We start from the raw sequence: 16,760 nt of genomic DNA on the forward strand, positions 1-16,760 counted from the left end.
TTTAATTAAAGATATAATTACAGTCAAGGATAAAGGGAAAGGCTTTTGCTTTCGTAAGGGTGACTACAGAGGTCTCAGATAGTTTATAAATTGTGTGCAGTAGGACCAACTGATGATGTTACCAACAGCAAATTTTAAATGGAAAGTATTCAAGGAAGTAATCAAAGAAGGTACTATGCTTTTCATACCAACAAAGAAATACTGTTCAAGGCTCAGACCTAAGTGGATGTCAGATGAACTACTTTTTTTTTTTTTTTTGGTAGTTGTTGGCGCATAGGCCTCCGTAGCCGAGTGGTCAGGAGTGGGAATGCAGTAGCACACGCTCTTTGAGTAGACCGGGGTTCAAGCCCCTGACTGCTGAATACGGTCGATCTGCCAACCCGCACTGGACCAGCGTGGCAGATTATGGTCCATTTCCTTCAGCATGAATTGTTGAGGAGGCTTCCATCCTGCAGTGGGTTGAAAATGGCTGCACTTTTTTTTAGGCTTCTGTGGCCATAATGCACCTCCCAAGGTTTTTGAAGTACTTTGATCCAAGCCCGAAGCGGGAATCGAACCCGCGACCTTTGGGTTACCAGGCAGGCACTTTACCCACCCGGCTAGCCTGGTCGGCAGATGAACTACTGAGACACATGGCAGTGAAGCAAAGTGCATTGTAAATAAATTTGATGAATTTGAAGTACTGATTAAGTCGCTAAATGCAAACGCTGTAGGAATAGTGTCGGTGTCACTTAGACATAAGTGATGGTGAATATAAATTATCAGGTGATACAGAAGCCTATGATAGATATAAATTAGTCTGTAATGAAGACACAAAGGAGATTAGACAAGCTAAGGCCGTTTGTTTGTTATTTGGTTTTTAGGAGCATTAGCAACGAAGGCCATATTGCTCTGGGAATATGCGGTGGTCTCTCCCTGACCTTTCCGCATCCTCCGTATTTGGTGGTGACGGGATTGACACAAGCTAAGGCAGATTACACTGAACAACAAATTTTGGGTCATATCTTGTTATGAGCATGAAAGTAAGTTTACTTTAGAGATTTTGGGATGCCAAACACAGAAATAGTGCTTAAAATGGCAGATTGTCTCTTGTTTTCGAAAAAAGTAGTTTTTTTATACGTATACAATATAAAAAAGGTTTTTTATATTTATACAAGGTATTTTTTATTTGAATAGCAGTAAGAAGTAGCTATGAACATACTTGTATCAAACAAGGGACCTTTTCGTATTTTGCTGGAATTCAGATTTAGGAGCATCTCTTTTCACCATCCAACAATAATCAGCTAACATGACGGCACTCCATTTGCTTTTGTTTCTTTGTTCCATTGCTGCGATGTCTTGATCGAAGCACTCACCAAGTTCGTCGCTTATGGCACCACAGTTTGGCAGGAAGAAATCCAGGTGTGAGTGCAAGAAATGCATCTTCAATGACATGCTGCACCCCAGTTTTTTGTAAGAAGTAATGAGATCTTCCACAAGCTGCCAGCTTTAACGCTTCCCTAGAAAACCAGTCGAAACATTTTGAAAGCCTTTCTATGCTGATTTCTCACTATCACTAAGGGCACAATCGAACTGTTCATCTTTGAAAATTTTTTATTTGAATAGCAGTAAGAAGTAGCTATGAACATACTTGTATCAAACAAGGGACCTTTTCGTATTTTGCTGGAATTCAGATTTAGGAGCATCTCTTTTCACCATCCAACAATAATCAGCTAACATGACGGCACTCCATTTGCTTTTGTTTCTTTGTTCCATTGCTGCGATGTCTTGATCGAAGCACTCACCAAGTTCGTCGCTTATGGCACCACAGTTTGGCAGGAAGAAATCCAGGTGTGAGTGCAAGAAATGCATCTTCAATGACATGCTGCACCCCAGTTTTTTGTAAGAAGTAATGAGATCTTCCACAAGCTGCCAGCTTTAACGCTTCCCTAGAAAACCAGTCGAAACATTTTGAAAGCCTTTCTATGCTGATTTCTCACTATCACTAAGGGCACAATCGAACTGTTCATCTTTGAAAAGTTGCCTTAATTGTGGACCAATGAAAATGCCTGCCTTAATCTTTTCTGTACTAAGCCTTGGGAATTTCTCTTGCAAGTATGTGAATGCAAGACCATTCGCATCTAAAGCCTTCATGAAATTTTTCGCGAGCCCCAGTTTGATGTGGAGTGGTGGAAGCAAAACTTTATTTGGATCTACTAGAGGTTAAAATGCTACGGTCTTCATTCCAGGTGTTAATGATTTTGGTTGAGGCCAACTGCTCTTCTCGTAGTGCATATCCTTGACATGACTATCCCACTCACAGAGAAAGCAAACAATACTTAGTGTAACCCTTTTGTAGTCCTAATAAAATGGCGATTACCTTTAAATCAACACATCTGCCATTTATACTTCTGATAGTATACACCTAAGATGATGTTCTCCATGTTTGCGTATGTTTCTTTTTTGTTTAATATAAAACAGAGTTACAAGGTTAAAATATTGTTCTATGTTGTAACAACATTTAAAATAAATGAGATTACTTCAATCTGCTCCGTAGAATAAGGGTGAGGAGTCTGTAGAATAAGGTTTGAGGGTGAAGCAAAATGCTGCTTCTATCTGTATTTTACATGCAACTGCGTCAGAATTGGCATTTCATGCCGTGAATGAAAGCCATACATTTCTTTTTAATGAAGCAAAAATTCTGAACATTCAACACAACTACACAAAGTTATTAATCACTGAAACCCTCGAAATTAAGCTAGACAAAAATTCTATCAAAGTGTGTTGCCCCTACCTCATTTTGGATTCATGGTCTTTTATATGCATGCATCTAGACAAATAATATTTCCATTTAATATCTTGACACATACACACTTTGTGTTATTTCCAACCTGTGATCAAGACGGTTTTTGTTGAAAAAGCCTAGTCAGCTTAAGGAAGGAAAGTTTCTTAAAGTTGTTTTAAGTTTTTTCATCTCAATTTATTTTATTGCTGTCATCTGAATTAATTTCTTTTTATTGCCATGATCAATTCTTTTGATCACGGCAATTTTGACACAATGCCTTCTCTCTCTCGCTCATAGTTTCGGTCGAGTGGTTTGATGTGTTTTAGGGTCGGGTGGGGTCCTTGGCCTTTGATCCCAGGCTGCATCGAAGCATTCATAGTACTGTGAGTATAAGAATTCATTAAAATTATTTTATGTTTACATTTGGAGAGCGTTGACCTGAAGTTATTTTATGGATCAGATTGAGGTAATCTCTTTTATTCTTTTAAAGAATGGCATATGCAAGAGCTATTCATATTTCCAGTGTGTAATAACACAGCCTTAAGGCTAACCTTAGAAATTCTTTAAATAGTCACCTTGCTGCGGGAACGGGTCTTACATTCATTGCTACCATAAGACCATCAACATCCATACAAATAGCGAGCTCACTTTCCGTTTGACAGAATTTACCATAGTCTTTATTTCAAGTATGAAATGTTGTCACTTTCACAGAATAATCTAGAAGGTTCCACTGTTGTTGCCTCGAGGCCAAAAGCTCTGCCTTATTCTTTAGCAGTTCAAGCTCTCTGATGAGGTCATTAAGCTCACTTTCTGTGATAAAAGCATAGAGTAATTCGGCCAGGGGCTTACATCTGGTGAGTATGGGCTGGGGGGGGGCACACCCAGGATCCTGAGCTGGATATTATCATTCTTCTCTTTCTTGGCGATTCCTTTCTACTTCTGTCTCTCTCTCTCTCTTTCTCGCTCTCAGGGTAACTTGGAACGTTTTTTTTTTGGCTGGTGCAGCATAAGCCTCAGGCTTCCTTGCACTATGCGGCTAGTAATAATAATATGAGACCGCAACTGTAATTTGAAAACAAGAGCCAATCAATAAATTTTAATGTGATTTTCGTGTTCAGCAGCATAAAATTAGTCAAGATCACGTATTTTCGTCTTCATACATTTTACGTGTTGACCAGTGTTATCAAAGGTCTTTGGAAAAGAATGCAAAGAAAAATAGCAAAGACTTCTATGTTTATATTAACAGTAGAAAGAAGGGGTTGAATCACATTGGGTCACTTGATATCTATGGGTTAACTGTTGATGGGCCTGCTGTGGACAAATTTAATAGGTATTTTGCATCTACATTCACACATGAGAAATTCTTTAGAGAAGGGGATGCCTGAAGTTTATCAAACTCTAATGAGGGGCTAAATAACTTTGTGATAATTGAAAGGAAAGTGTTGAGGATGGACATAAAAAAGGCACCTAGGGGATGGAATCTATCCAATTATATTATGGGAGTCAGCAAAGGAGGTAAGCCGACCAGGCTAGCCGAGTGGGTAAAGTACCTGCCCGGCAACCCAAAGGTCGCGGGTTTGATTCCCGCCTCGGCCTTGGATCAAAGTACTGCAAAAACCTTGGGAGGTGCAATATGGCCACAGAAGCCGATGCGCCAACAACTACCAAATCAAAAAAAAAAAAAAAAAGGAGGTAAACAAAACCTTAGCCATAATTATGAGGGGCTCCTTGGATTCAGGGGAGGTCCCTATGGAATGGAGAAGTGTGAATATATCCCCAATTCATAAATGTGGATCAAGACCTGTTAGTTTAACATCTGTTCCAGGAAAAATAATGGAATAACTGATTAAAGAAGTAATGCAGGACCATTTGGACAGGCAAGCAATTATACTGCAATCACAGCATGGATTTGTCAAGGGGTGGTCTTGTCTAGCCAATCTGATAGGTTATTGTGATGGAATGACCAAGGAACTAAAAATAATTTTTGATATCATATACGTAGATTTCAGGATGCCTTTTGTTACTGTTGCACCTAAAAGACTGCTGTATAAACTTGAGCAAAGTGGCATTAGGGGCATGTTACTGCTATAGATAAAGGAATGGTTAAGTGGAAGAAGACAGAGAGTGGTTATCAAAGGGCACTGCTCTTTGTGGCCTAATGTTATTAGTAGAGTTCCCCAGGATTCAGTACTGGGTCCATTGTGGTTTTCAATATTTATTATTGATACTGATGAAAGTATATTAGGCATAACGTCAGAGTTTGCAGATAATACAAAGGTTGGCAGGATGGTTGATGACAGTAATCAGGGTGAGCTAATGCAACGAAATCTAGTAAAATTAAGCAAATGGGCAATGAAATGGCAGTTGAAGTTTAACATTGACAAATGGTACTGCATATGGGTAGTACCTTGTAGTAACTTGCAAGGCTACATGTGGGTTACTCTGGGATTATTGCTAATAGCAGTAATCCCAGAGTAACATATCAACTGTGTGGTACTACATTCAGGGTAGTGGAGAATGAAAAAGACCTAGGGGTAACTGTGCAGTCAGATGTGAAATTCTCCGAGCAGTGCAGACATGCTGCCAGGACAGACCATGGGGCTTTGTCAGTGATATACAGAAACTTAGCAAGGATAAGGAGGTGATTATCCATTTGTTAAAGTCCATGGTTAGGCTGCATATTGGGTACTGTATAGAGGTCTAGAGGTTTCACTTTAGGAAGGATGTAGATCTGCTGGAATGGGTGCAGAGAAGGGCAACCAGATTGGTGAAAGGAACAAAAGGGTGTTCTTACCTAGAAAGGCTTCCATTCTGCAAATTGCAGTATCTCGAGACCAGACATCTGCGGGGAGATCTGACTGTGGTGTTTAAAGCCTTGACTGGATTGAGTAAGCTGATTGTGGGGGCATAAATTCAAGTTGAGGAAGGATGGTTACAGGATAGATGTACAGAGGTTTTCCTTCAGCCAGAGGGCAGTTGACTGATGGAACAGGCTTCCATCTGTGGTGTTGTGGAAGTGGATGGGTTGAATAAATTCAAGGAAGAACTAGACAATCATTTGAGGGTATATATGTGTAAACTGGTTTTTTTTTGGCTGATGCTATATAAGCTTGCTTTGCCATTGCTACTACTATATAAAGTTAGTTATGTTGTTAAAGAAACTCAAAAATTGTACTTCTGTGAAGGCTTTGGTTCAACTGTGTACAATATATTTCAGAAGGAGAAAATAATAATTTTTACCGTACTATATAGTATAATACTTTTTCGTATACTTTATTTCATCTTTTTCTCAATGTAGGATACATTTTCCCAATACTATATATAGGTGGTATATTGTTCACCTTCATTTAAAAATTTTGGAGGATCCAAGATCCAGCAAGAGCAAGGTCTGAAGGTTGTCAGCATAGGCAGGCTGACTGGTAAAATTACAAAATATCCCCACCCTCGGTTGCAAAAATTGCAAACAGGCCATCTGTGCTCTTTAAGGTCCATTACAAACCAGCCATCCAGGATCCCTACCCTATGCAGTGGCAGACCTGGTGGTGTATGATTATTAATAAGTGCTTAAGAATAGTTAAGTAATGTGTAATTATTAATTCCTATACTCCTACCATCTGTTCTTTACCACAAAAAAGAGGGGATCTGAAAAATATTATTATATCAGAAAAAAAATTAGGCAATTACTAATCCAGAAAATGAGTTAGTCACTTACCATGACCAATTTTATTTAAGCTCAGCTGTTTATTCACAATTAGTTTACCTGAAAATATTTAAGTTAATTATTATATATCAATCTATATATATATATATATATATATATATATATATATATATATACTCACATGATATCTCATAGAGAGAGAGAGAGAGAAAGAGAGAGAGAGAGAGAGAGAGAGAGAGAGAGAGAGAGAGAGAGAGAGGAGGTTGCTGAACCAGAAAAAAAGGAGTCTCTCTCTACTAATAGCTCAGAAGACAAACTATGCAGCAAGCTGCCACATGGTCTGTATAATAGGACCAATCCCAGCCATATAACTGATACGTCACTAGTGATTTATTTGATGATTTTAAACACTTTTTTTCCCATTTATGTCGGTCCAACTTGATGGTGGATAACCTGAAAGCTCTGAATCTTCAACTGAAGTCTGACCACTTTTGAATTTGGAAACCATTTGAATGTCAGTGTCTTTCTAATAGTATCATCATCACATTATATTCAAAAGCTACTTTTTTATATTTTGTGAGTATCTGAAGCTGTTTCACTGAGTTTAAAGCATTTTGAAGCAAACTTTTCTCCACATCAGCTATTTCACTAAATGCAGAATGCATTTAATGAAATGGCTGATGTGAACATGCATTTAACGATTGCTGCACAAGAATGTATGTACTGGAATTTAACAAGTTTGAGCTTCTGCAGACTGCTAAGGACCAAGATATCGACAAGGAATATTACAACTCTCTGAAAGTGATAAAGCCCAAGAAACCTATAGGGAAAAAGAAATCCAAAGAAGCAAAAATTAGTGAAGAAACACTTGATATGATAAACCAAAGGTGAAAAATGAAGAGCAAGATAAATACTAACAAGGAAAAAATTGAGTATACTGAGTTATGCAAAGCCATTAGCAAGAGACTCAGAGAGGACATAAGAAGATTTAACACAAGAAAAGTAGAACAAGCATTAAAGGAAAACAAAGGATTTAAATCAGCAGCCATGAGCAGTAATACAGAAAGACAAATGATACTGAAACTGAAGAATAGCGATGGTGTACTCATAAACAGCAGAGAAGGCATAATTCAAATAGCAGAAGATGACTATAGAGAATTATACAAGGAGCGAGGGAATGATGCCAGCAGTGGAGAAGATGTATTGCAAAGTAGCAACACATACGACATACCTGATATTCTTCCTGATGAGGTAGAACATGCATTGCAGAAAATGAAGAATCAGAAAGCCCCGGGGGAAGATGAAGTTACTGTAGAGTTGTTAAAATTGGGAGGAAGAGACATAACACAAAAACTGGCAAGACTCTTCACAAAGTGCATTAGAAAAGATGTGATGCCTAAGCAGTGGAATAATGCAATCATAGTTTTGCTGCATAAGAAAGGAGATAAATCAGAAATTGGAAATTATAGACCAATTAGCTTGATATCCCACATCTACAAGTTGTTCACAAGGGTCATTACTAACAGATTAGAAAGAATACTTGATGAGAATCAACCAAAAGAGCAAGCTGGCTTTAGGACAGGATTCTCAACAATGGATCACCTTCACGTAATATCACAGCTAATGGAGAAAGCAAATGAATATAAAACACCATTATGCCTGGCATTTGTGGATTATGAAAAGGCATTTGACTCCATACAGCAATGTTTCGGGCACTGGAAAGACAAGGCATAGATACCCCACATATTATGATTTTGAAGAAAATATATGAGAGTGCTACCTCCTTTATTAGACTAGACAAAGACAGTAGGAAATTTAAAATCGAGAAAGGAGTTCGACAAGGAGACTCAATTTCTCCGAAGCTGTTTACTGCTGCCCTTGAGGAAGCTTTCAGAAGATTAGACTGGTTGCAGAAAGGAGTCAATGTGAACGGAGAGTAACTAAACCATTTACAATTTGCAGATGACATTGTGGTCATAAGCCACGATCCCAAAGAATTAGAGGAAAATCTTAATCAGTTATGCAGAGTTAGTAAGGATTTTGGAATAAAGATGAATATGGCTAAAACAAAAGTAATGATGAACAAGAATGCCACAGAAAGAAAAATTATGATTCAAGGAGCAGTAATTGAAAAGGTGGAGTCATATACTTATCTGGGACAAGTTTTTAGCTGTAATAATGATAAATGGCTGGAAGTCAAGAGAAGAATAAATTTTAGATGGATAGCATTCAGGAAATATAGTCACATACCGAAGAGCAATATCCCAGTTTGTCTGAAACGTAAAATAATGAACCAATGTATACTCCCCACCATGACTTATGGAAGTGAAACTTGGGCACTCACCAAAAGAATGGAAGAGAAGCTGAGAACTACACAGCGAAGAATGGAACGAATTATATTGGGAATCAGACTGTTAGATAAGAAGAGAAACACATGGATTAGGCAGCAAACTCAAGTAAAGGACATCCTTATCAAAACTAAAGAACTAAAATGGTCTTGGGCAGGACACATAGCTCGGAGACATGATGACAGATGGACTAAGAAAATAACAGAATGGTATCCAAGAGGAGCTAGAAGAAAACCTGGAAGACAAAGGCGGAGATGGATAGATGAAATTCATGAGTTTGTGGGTAGTAAACGGATAGCCAGTGCTCAAAACAGAAGGAACTGGAAAGTTGCTGGAGAGGCCTTCATCCTGCAGTGGATTGAAAATGGCTGATGATGATGATGATGCACAAGAATACAGCATATTATAATCAGGGGCACTGCGACCCTATGTGCCGCCACTAAGCAAAATAAAATTTGATGCCTCAAAATATTTGGATTAAAAAATAAAATAAGGCATAAATAATTATTATTCATTTATTGAAAAAGAAAAGAATTACATAATTTAACTCACACATAATATCATGAAACAACAAACAAATATAACAAAATCATTCTGAAAATAATCTTTAAATTCTAAATCACAGTAATAGTATTAGCAAAGGTACGTGATGCAAGAAAGCAAGGTTATATAGCATCACCCAAAAAAAAAACCCTTATTTCACCCATCCACTCGCTCCAAATGTTTATCAAGTTCTGCCTTGAATCTATTTAAGCTATCAACTACAACAACAGATGGAAGTTTGTTCCAGCAATCAACCATCCGGTGGCTAAAGGCAAACTTCCGCACAACTATCCTACAACTGTCTTTCTTCAATTAGAATTTATGCCCTTTCAGCCGATTATTCTAAGCAAGAGGAAGAATCCCATCTGCATTGAGCATGCTCAAACCATTCAACACTTTATACACCTCAATCAGATCACCTCGCAGGTGCCTAGTCTCCAGACACTGTATTTTGCAAAATTTAAGCCTTTCTTCGTAAGAGCAACCCTTTGTTCCATTCACTAATCTTGTTGCCCTTCTCTGTACTCGTTCCAACAGCTCTACATCCTTCTTCAAATGAGGCCTCCAGACCCGTATACAGTACTCAAGGTGTGGCCTGACCACTGCCTTAAACAAGGGGATAATCACCTCCATATTCCTGCTAGAAAAATTCCTGTATATCATTGACAAGACACCAGGAGCTATTCTTGTAGACCATCTGCACTGCTCAGAAAACTTCATATCTGTCTGCATAATTACCCCCAGGTCCTTTTCATTCTCTACCACTGTCAGTGTGGTACCACAGAGTTGATATGTTACTCTGGGATTACTGCTTCCCATATGTAGTACTTTACATTTGCCAATGTTAAACTTCATTTATCACCTCTCAGCCCATCTGCTCAACTTTTCTAGTTACTGTTATTGTTTGTTATTTGGTTTTTTTTTAGGAGCATTAGCAACTAAGGCCATATTGCTCCGGGAATATGAGATGGTCATTCCCTGACATTTCCGCATCCTCCGTATTTGGTGGTGATGGGATCGAACCCCGGTCTAATCAAGAAGCGTGTGTTATGCACTGCTGCTCCTTCCCACCTGGCTACAGAGGCGCCTCACATACAAAACAAATTGTATTATTGTTTCAATAAAACAGCAATTTACATGTGAGTATTTTTATACATTTTCTTATATATCTACTGTACGTTTCTATGGCTTGTAGTGTTTACTAATAATAAAATATTTTTATTGCATTATTAATGAAATCAGAGGAGCGAAATCATAAAAAAAAACTGTTAACCATTAATATTTATTTCTATCTATTGAATCATCCGTGTTAATTGGTAAATAAGGCATGTGTTAATAAGGAACAATTATATAAATAACAGAAAACTGAATAAAAACTATTAACCAATTCTTAATTGCATATTAATGTATTTTTTTTAATTAATTATTTCTTGATAAATTTAGTTTGGTATTTGACAATTTAATATCAAATAAATATATCTAATGCTGAGCAAAGAACAAAACCCGGTTTATTAGTTTCATTAGTATTTTAGTTTGTTTGTCTTTTGCCGTCTTATGCAAAAACCACTGATGTCGTGGACACTATTCTAATAAGTATAACCCAACTATTGCAAAGAATTTTGGTTCCGACTAGAGAAATATTAATTATATAATTTTTATCTACAGATAATATTATGGCCGAATCTAAGAAAAAAATGTAGACAATATAGTATTGAATATTTGAACAGTATTGTTCAAATATTCAATATTTGAATAGTATTGAATATATTGTTTGTAGACTGAATAAAGCTGACTGAATAAAGCCAATGTGTTTGATTTGCGAAAGAGTTTTATCAAATGAGCTATGAAACCTTCAAGACTACGAGAACATTTGACAAAAGTTCATGCTGATAAAAAAGATAAGGATTTATTTTATTTTCTTAAAGAAAAACGTTTGAAACAACCGACATTAGAAAAACTCTTTTCAACAGCATCCAAACAAGATGACAATGGGTTGGTGCTTCTTACAACATTTCGTTACTGATTGCTAAAAAGGGAAAACCGTATACTATTGGTGAAGAACTAATTGTACCAGCTGTAAGTGAGGTGATATGCACTATGCTGCACATGCCAGCGTCTGATATTATCAATAAAATTTCTTTGAGCAATAATACAGTGCAAAAAAGAATTGATGAAATGGCTCAAGATGTTGACGCCTCATTATGTGAGTATTTAAAAACAACCCAGTTCTCTATACAGCTTGATGAGTCAACTTTGCCAGGAAATGAAGCCTTACTTTTAGCATACGTGCGATTCATAAAAGAAGAACAAATTTGTGAAGAATTATTATTTTCTAAAATTTTGAAAACTGATACTAAAGGAGAATCATGCCTTGGAAGAGTTTTTAAAGAAAAAGAAATACCCCTGAGTAATATCTTGTCAGTTGCTACTGATGGTGCTCCAGTGATGATAGGGCACTATAGGGGGTTTCTTGCATATTTAAAAAAGGCGGTGCCGAATGCATTCGCTGTACACTGTGTCATCCATCGTCAACATTTAGTTGCCAAAAATGAGTGAATGCCTACATAGGTCATTAGATTATGTCATTAAAGCAATCAACAAAATCAGAATCAATTCATTGAATGACAGATTGTTTAGACAACTTTGTATTGAAAACGATGAAGAATTCAATCGCTTGCTGCTTCATACAGAAATTCATTGGCTCAAAAGGTACCTGTTTGAATCGGTTTTATAATCTCTTTAACTCCGTGCTAGAGTTTCTAGAAAACAAAGATGATGCTTTACGAGCCAACTTGATTGATTCCAAAAATGACACAGCTTATTTGACAGAAATGTTTAACAAATTTAATGAAACAAATCTACAACTTCAAGGTGATGAGCCGAATTTAATAAAAACAAAAGCTGTTATTTCTGCATTTGTGGCAAAACTTCTTCTGTACAAATAAAATTCAGGACGATGGGAATTCAGCCAGTTTCCAAATTTATCAACAGTAGAAAAATATGATGAAGACTTACTTACATATTGTCAGCACTTGGATGCTCTTCATTCTGACTTCAATCAACGATTTGAAGATATTTTAAAAATGAACATACCCAATTGGGTTCTGAATCCTTTTTCAAGTACAAACACAGAAGGATCTCCAAAATTACAAGAAGAACTGATAGATGTAACAAATGAAGAATTGAAATTTAAATTCAGAGACTACCAACAATTCTGGCTGCAAAAGCAGATACCTACAGTTTATCCTGGATTATGGGCTATAATACAAAAGTTTTTAATTGCATTTCCTTCATCATATTTAGTGGAACGTGGGTTTAGTGCAGTCACAAATTTGTTAACAAAAAAAAAAACCAATAACGAATCGCGGTGATTTAAGAATACTGCTGACAAAAATAGAGCCGAGGATTAATACATTGATAGCAGCGCACCAGGTTCATCCTTCTCATTAGGATCATTTTTAATGTTATTCGTAATTTTTATTTTCATATTATCCTTCGTTATCTTAATTTTCTGTGTGTAATGTGAATGTTACTATGGTTGATTTTAATAAATAATTTTATAATTTCAAGCTTCAAGGTGTCTTATTTACAACATCTTTATTTACTGTGTTTTAAGACGTAGGTAGATATATAGATAAATAAACAATTTTTTTACTATATCTTTCTGTTTGTTCGCTTAAAGAAGGTAGATTTCCAGGGGGGGGGCTTTAAGTAATTTTTTTTCTGAAAAGTGGGCGGTAGGAAAAATAAGTTTGGGAACCTATGTTCTAGATAGAAAGCATTCAAATAATTAATCTTGAAAGCTACTAGGCTTTTCATACCAACTAAGAAATACTGTTCAATGTTTAGGCCTAAATGGATGTCAGATGAACTAATCAGACTCATGGCAGAGAAGAAAAATGCATGGGATGCATATAAATTATCAGATGAAACAACAGCCTAAGACACTTATAAGCTGGTCTGTAATCAAGTCACAAAGGAGGTTATATAGGCGAAGGCAGATTACGAGAAATCTTTGGCAAACGATGCAAAGAAAAACAGCAAAGAGTTCTTTACTTTATGTAAACTCTAAAAGAAAGGGATAAATCAGGTTGGGCCACTCGATATCGATAATTCGATTGTTGATGATCCTGTTCATGTGGCTGACAAACTGAATGAGAATTTTGCATCTACATTCACTCATGAGAAGTTATTCAGGGAGGAGAATGCCAGAAGTTTCTCAAACTCTGACAGGGAATTAAATGATTTTGTAATAACTGAGAGCAAAGTGGAGGAGAAATTGTTGAAGTTAAACATAAGCAAGGCACCTGGGGTGGATAGGATCTATCCAGTTATATTAAAGGAGGCAGCAAAGGAAGTAAGCAAACCCTTAGCCATAATTATGAGAGCTTCCTTGGAGATCCCCATGGACTGGAGATGTGCAAATGTAACCCCAATTCACAAATGAGGATCAAAGGGTGGAACAAGTAATTACAGACCTGTTAGTTTAACTTCTGTTCTGGGGAAATTAATGGAGGCAATGGTTAAAGAAGCACTGCAGGATCATCTAGACAAGACTGCAGTTATAGTTCAGACACAGCATGGGTTGTTAAGGGGAAGTCTTGCCTGCCCAATTTTATTGGATACTATGATGTGGTCACAAAGGAACTGGATGCAGGGAATAACTTTGATATTATATATTTGGATCTTAGAAAGGCTTTTGATACTGTCGCACATGAAAGACTGCTGCAAAAATTGGAGCGGTGTGGCATTGGAGGCAAACTGCTGCTATGGATAAGGGGATGGTTGACTGGGAGAAGACAGAAAGTGGTTATCAATGGACACTGCTCTTTGTGGACTAATGTTATTAGTGGTGTCTCCCAGGGAACCATGTTGGGCCCATTGTTGTTTTGTATATTTATCAATGATATTGATGAAAGTATATCAAGCTTAATGTCCAAGTTTGCAGATAATACCAAGGTTGGCAGGACTGTTAATGACACTAATGACAATATCCTACTGCAACAGGATCTAAAAAAGTTGAGTAGATAGGCTGAGAGGTGGCATCCAAAGCTTAACTTTGACAAATATAAAGTACTGCATATGGGGAAACAATAACCCCAGAGTAACGTATCAACTGTGTGGTACTACATTCAGGCTGGCAATTGTGCAGTCAGATATGACGTTTTCTGAGCAGTGCGGACAGGCTGCAAGAGTAGCTCATGGTGTCTATAGGATATATACGAATTTTGCTAGCAGGGATAATCAGGTGATTTTCCCCTGGTATAAGGCACTTGTCAGGCCACTCTTATATACAGGTTTGGAGGCTTCATTTTAGGAAGGTTTTTGTGCTGCTGGAACTAGTACAGAGAAGGGCAAAGAGATTGGGGAATGGAACCAAAGGTTGTGCTTATGAAATTAATTTCTGAAAATTGCAGTGTCTGGAAACTAGGCACCTGCGAGGTGATCTGACTGAGGTGTATAAGGCTTTGAATCGCTTGAGCAAGCTCAATGCTGATTGGATTCTTCCTCTTGCCCAGATTAATCACCTGAGGTGATAAATTCAAATCGAGGAAAGACAGTTGTAGAATAAATGTGTGAAAATATTAAATAAATTTAAGGCTGAGCTGGACAGGCATTTGGAGTGAATGGATGGGTGAAAGGGGAGAGTTTCTTTCTTTTTTTTCTTTGGCTGATGCTGTATAAGCTTGCTTTCTTGTATCATATGGCACTACAAATGCTAACTTCAGAAATATGTGAAGCAGAAAAATTTCCAGTCTGATATCAAATCTATAATGCAAATGAGATAAGGTAATACTGGAAAGTTGTCTACAAGGTAACTTACGTTTTGTAGGCAGGCTTTTTAAAAAGATGGATCAGGTGGCATTTAGTAGAGTTGCCTGAGTATGGACCACTTTTAAAAGCCACTAAATAGACTTTCTTATTACATGAAAATTTGCTACTTTTTTTTTTAATATTTTTGCTTCAAATCAGTAAATGCAGTTATTATTTGTGTTTATCTAATAAAGTGAGTGAAATTTTTTCTCAATTGGCGTCGGAAATTGTTCAAAAACGAGAGTCAGAGCAGGGGAGAATTTTACCACCATATATGAATAAAAGAACAATATAAACTATTTAATATTCTTTTATGTAATTCATACTGAAATTAATACTGAAAATGTTTTTATTCAGTCTGTAAACTATAAACGTATAACAATATGAACGTAACAATGTCAATCAACCCTACATAATTTTTTAGTATGTACATACCCCTTACATAACCTGGAAACAGCATACCACCTAGTCAGACTTTTGTGGATTTATTGGATGATTGTTTTCTGCAGCAGCATGCTTGAGAGGCAACCAGAGAGGGTAATACTCTTGATCTGGTTATCAGCAGTGATCATTCGGTTATTAAGAATTTGCAGATAAAGGAACCATTAGGTGGCAGTGATCACAGTGTACTGATGCGGGATTTACTTAAAGATTTAATTACCATCAGGGGTAAAGGAATGGGTTTTTGCTTCCGTAAAGGTGAGTACAGTGGTCTCAGAAAGTTTATAAATTCTGTACAGTGGGATCAACTGACGATGTTACCAACAGTAAATTCTAAGTGGGAAGCATTCAAGGAATTAATTGTGGATGCTACTAAAAGTTTCATACCTATTAAGAAATATTGTTCAAGGTTTTGGCCTAAATGGTTATCAAATGACCTAATGAGACTCGTAACAGGGAAGAAAAATGCATGGGATGCATATAAATTATCAAGTGACTCAGAAGCCTATGGCAGATATAAGCTAGTCTGTAATCAGGTCACAAAGGAGGTTAGGCAGGCGAAGGCAGATTACGAGAAATCCTTGGCAAAAGATGCTAAGAAAAACAGCAAGGATTTCTTTACTTATATAAACTCTAAAAGGAAGGGGATGAATCTGATTGGTCCACTTGACATCGATGGTTCGACTGTTGATGATCCTGCTCAGATAGCAAACAAACTGAATGAGTATTTTGCATCTACATTCACACATGAGAAATTATTAAGGTTTGAAAATGGCAGAAGGTTATCAAATTGTAGCAGGATACTTAATGATTTTGTAATAACTGAGAGCAAAGTGGAGGGGAAATTGTTGAAGTTAAACTTAAGAAAAGCACCTGGGGTGGATGGGATCTATCCAGTTATATTAAAGGAGGTGGCAAAGCAACTAAACAAACCCTTAGCCATAATGATGAGAGCATCCTTGGACTCAGGGGAGGTTCCCACGGACCGCAGATGTGCAAATGTATCCCCAATTCACAAAGGGGAATCGAAGGGTGACACGAGTAATTACAGACCAGTTGGTTTAACTTCTGTTCCAAGTAAAATAATGGAGTCACTGGTTAAAGATGCATTGCAGGATCATCTAGACAAGACTGCAGCGATAATTCAGACACAGCATGGGTTTGTTAAGGGAAAGTCTTTTCTGACAAA

The 16,760-nt window shown here is 37.1% G+C and overlaps 1 protein-coding gene across 6 annotated transcripts in view; it reads right to left on the bottom strand.

The window, feature by feature from the left end:
* LOC150087204 (phytanoyl-CoA dioxygenase domain-containing protein 1-like) overlaps window positions 1-16,760 on the bottom strand; it is a 207,190-nt gene that overhangs the window by 158,680 nt on the left and 31,750 nt on the right. For 5 of the 6 annotated variants that reach the window (XM_090371876.1, XM_090371879.1, XM_090371880.1 and 2 more), the window contains one exon: window positions 6,477-6,524. The exons of the other annotated variant lie outside the window; for it this stretch is intronic. In XM_090371876.1, coding sequence (XP_090228002.1) covers window positions 6,477-6,524 — 48 coding nt within the window. The remainder of the gene's footprint in view (window positions 1-6,476; window positions 6,525-16,760) is intronic. 6 annotated transcript variants of the gene reach the window in all.

This window comes from Mastigoproctus giganteus, chromosome 4 (assembly GCF_048544385.1).
Source record: "Mastigoproctus giganteus isolate SK-2022 chromosome 4, ASM4854438v1, whole genome shotgun sequence".
NCBI classification, from domain to species: Eukaryota; Metazoa; Arthropoda; class Arachnida; order Uropygi; family Thelyphonidae; genus Mastigoproctus; species Mastigoproctus giganteus.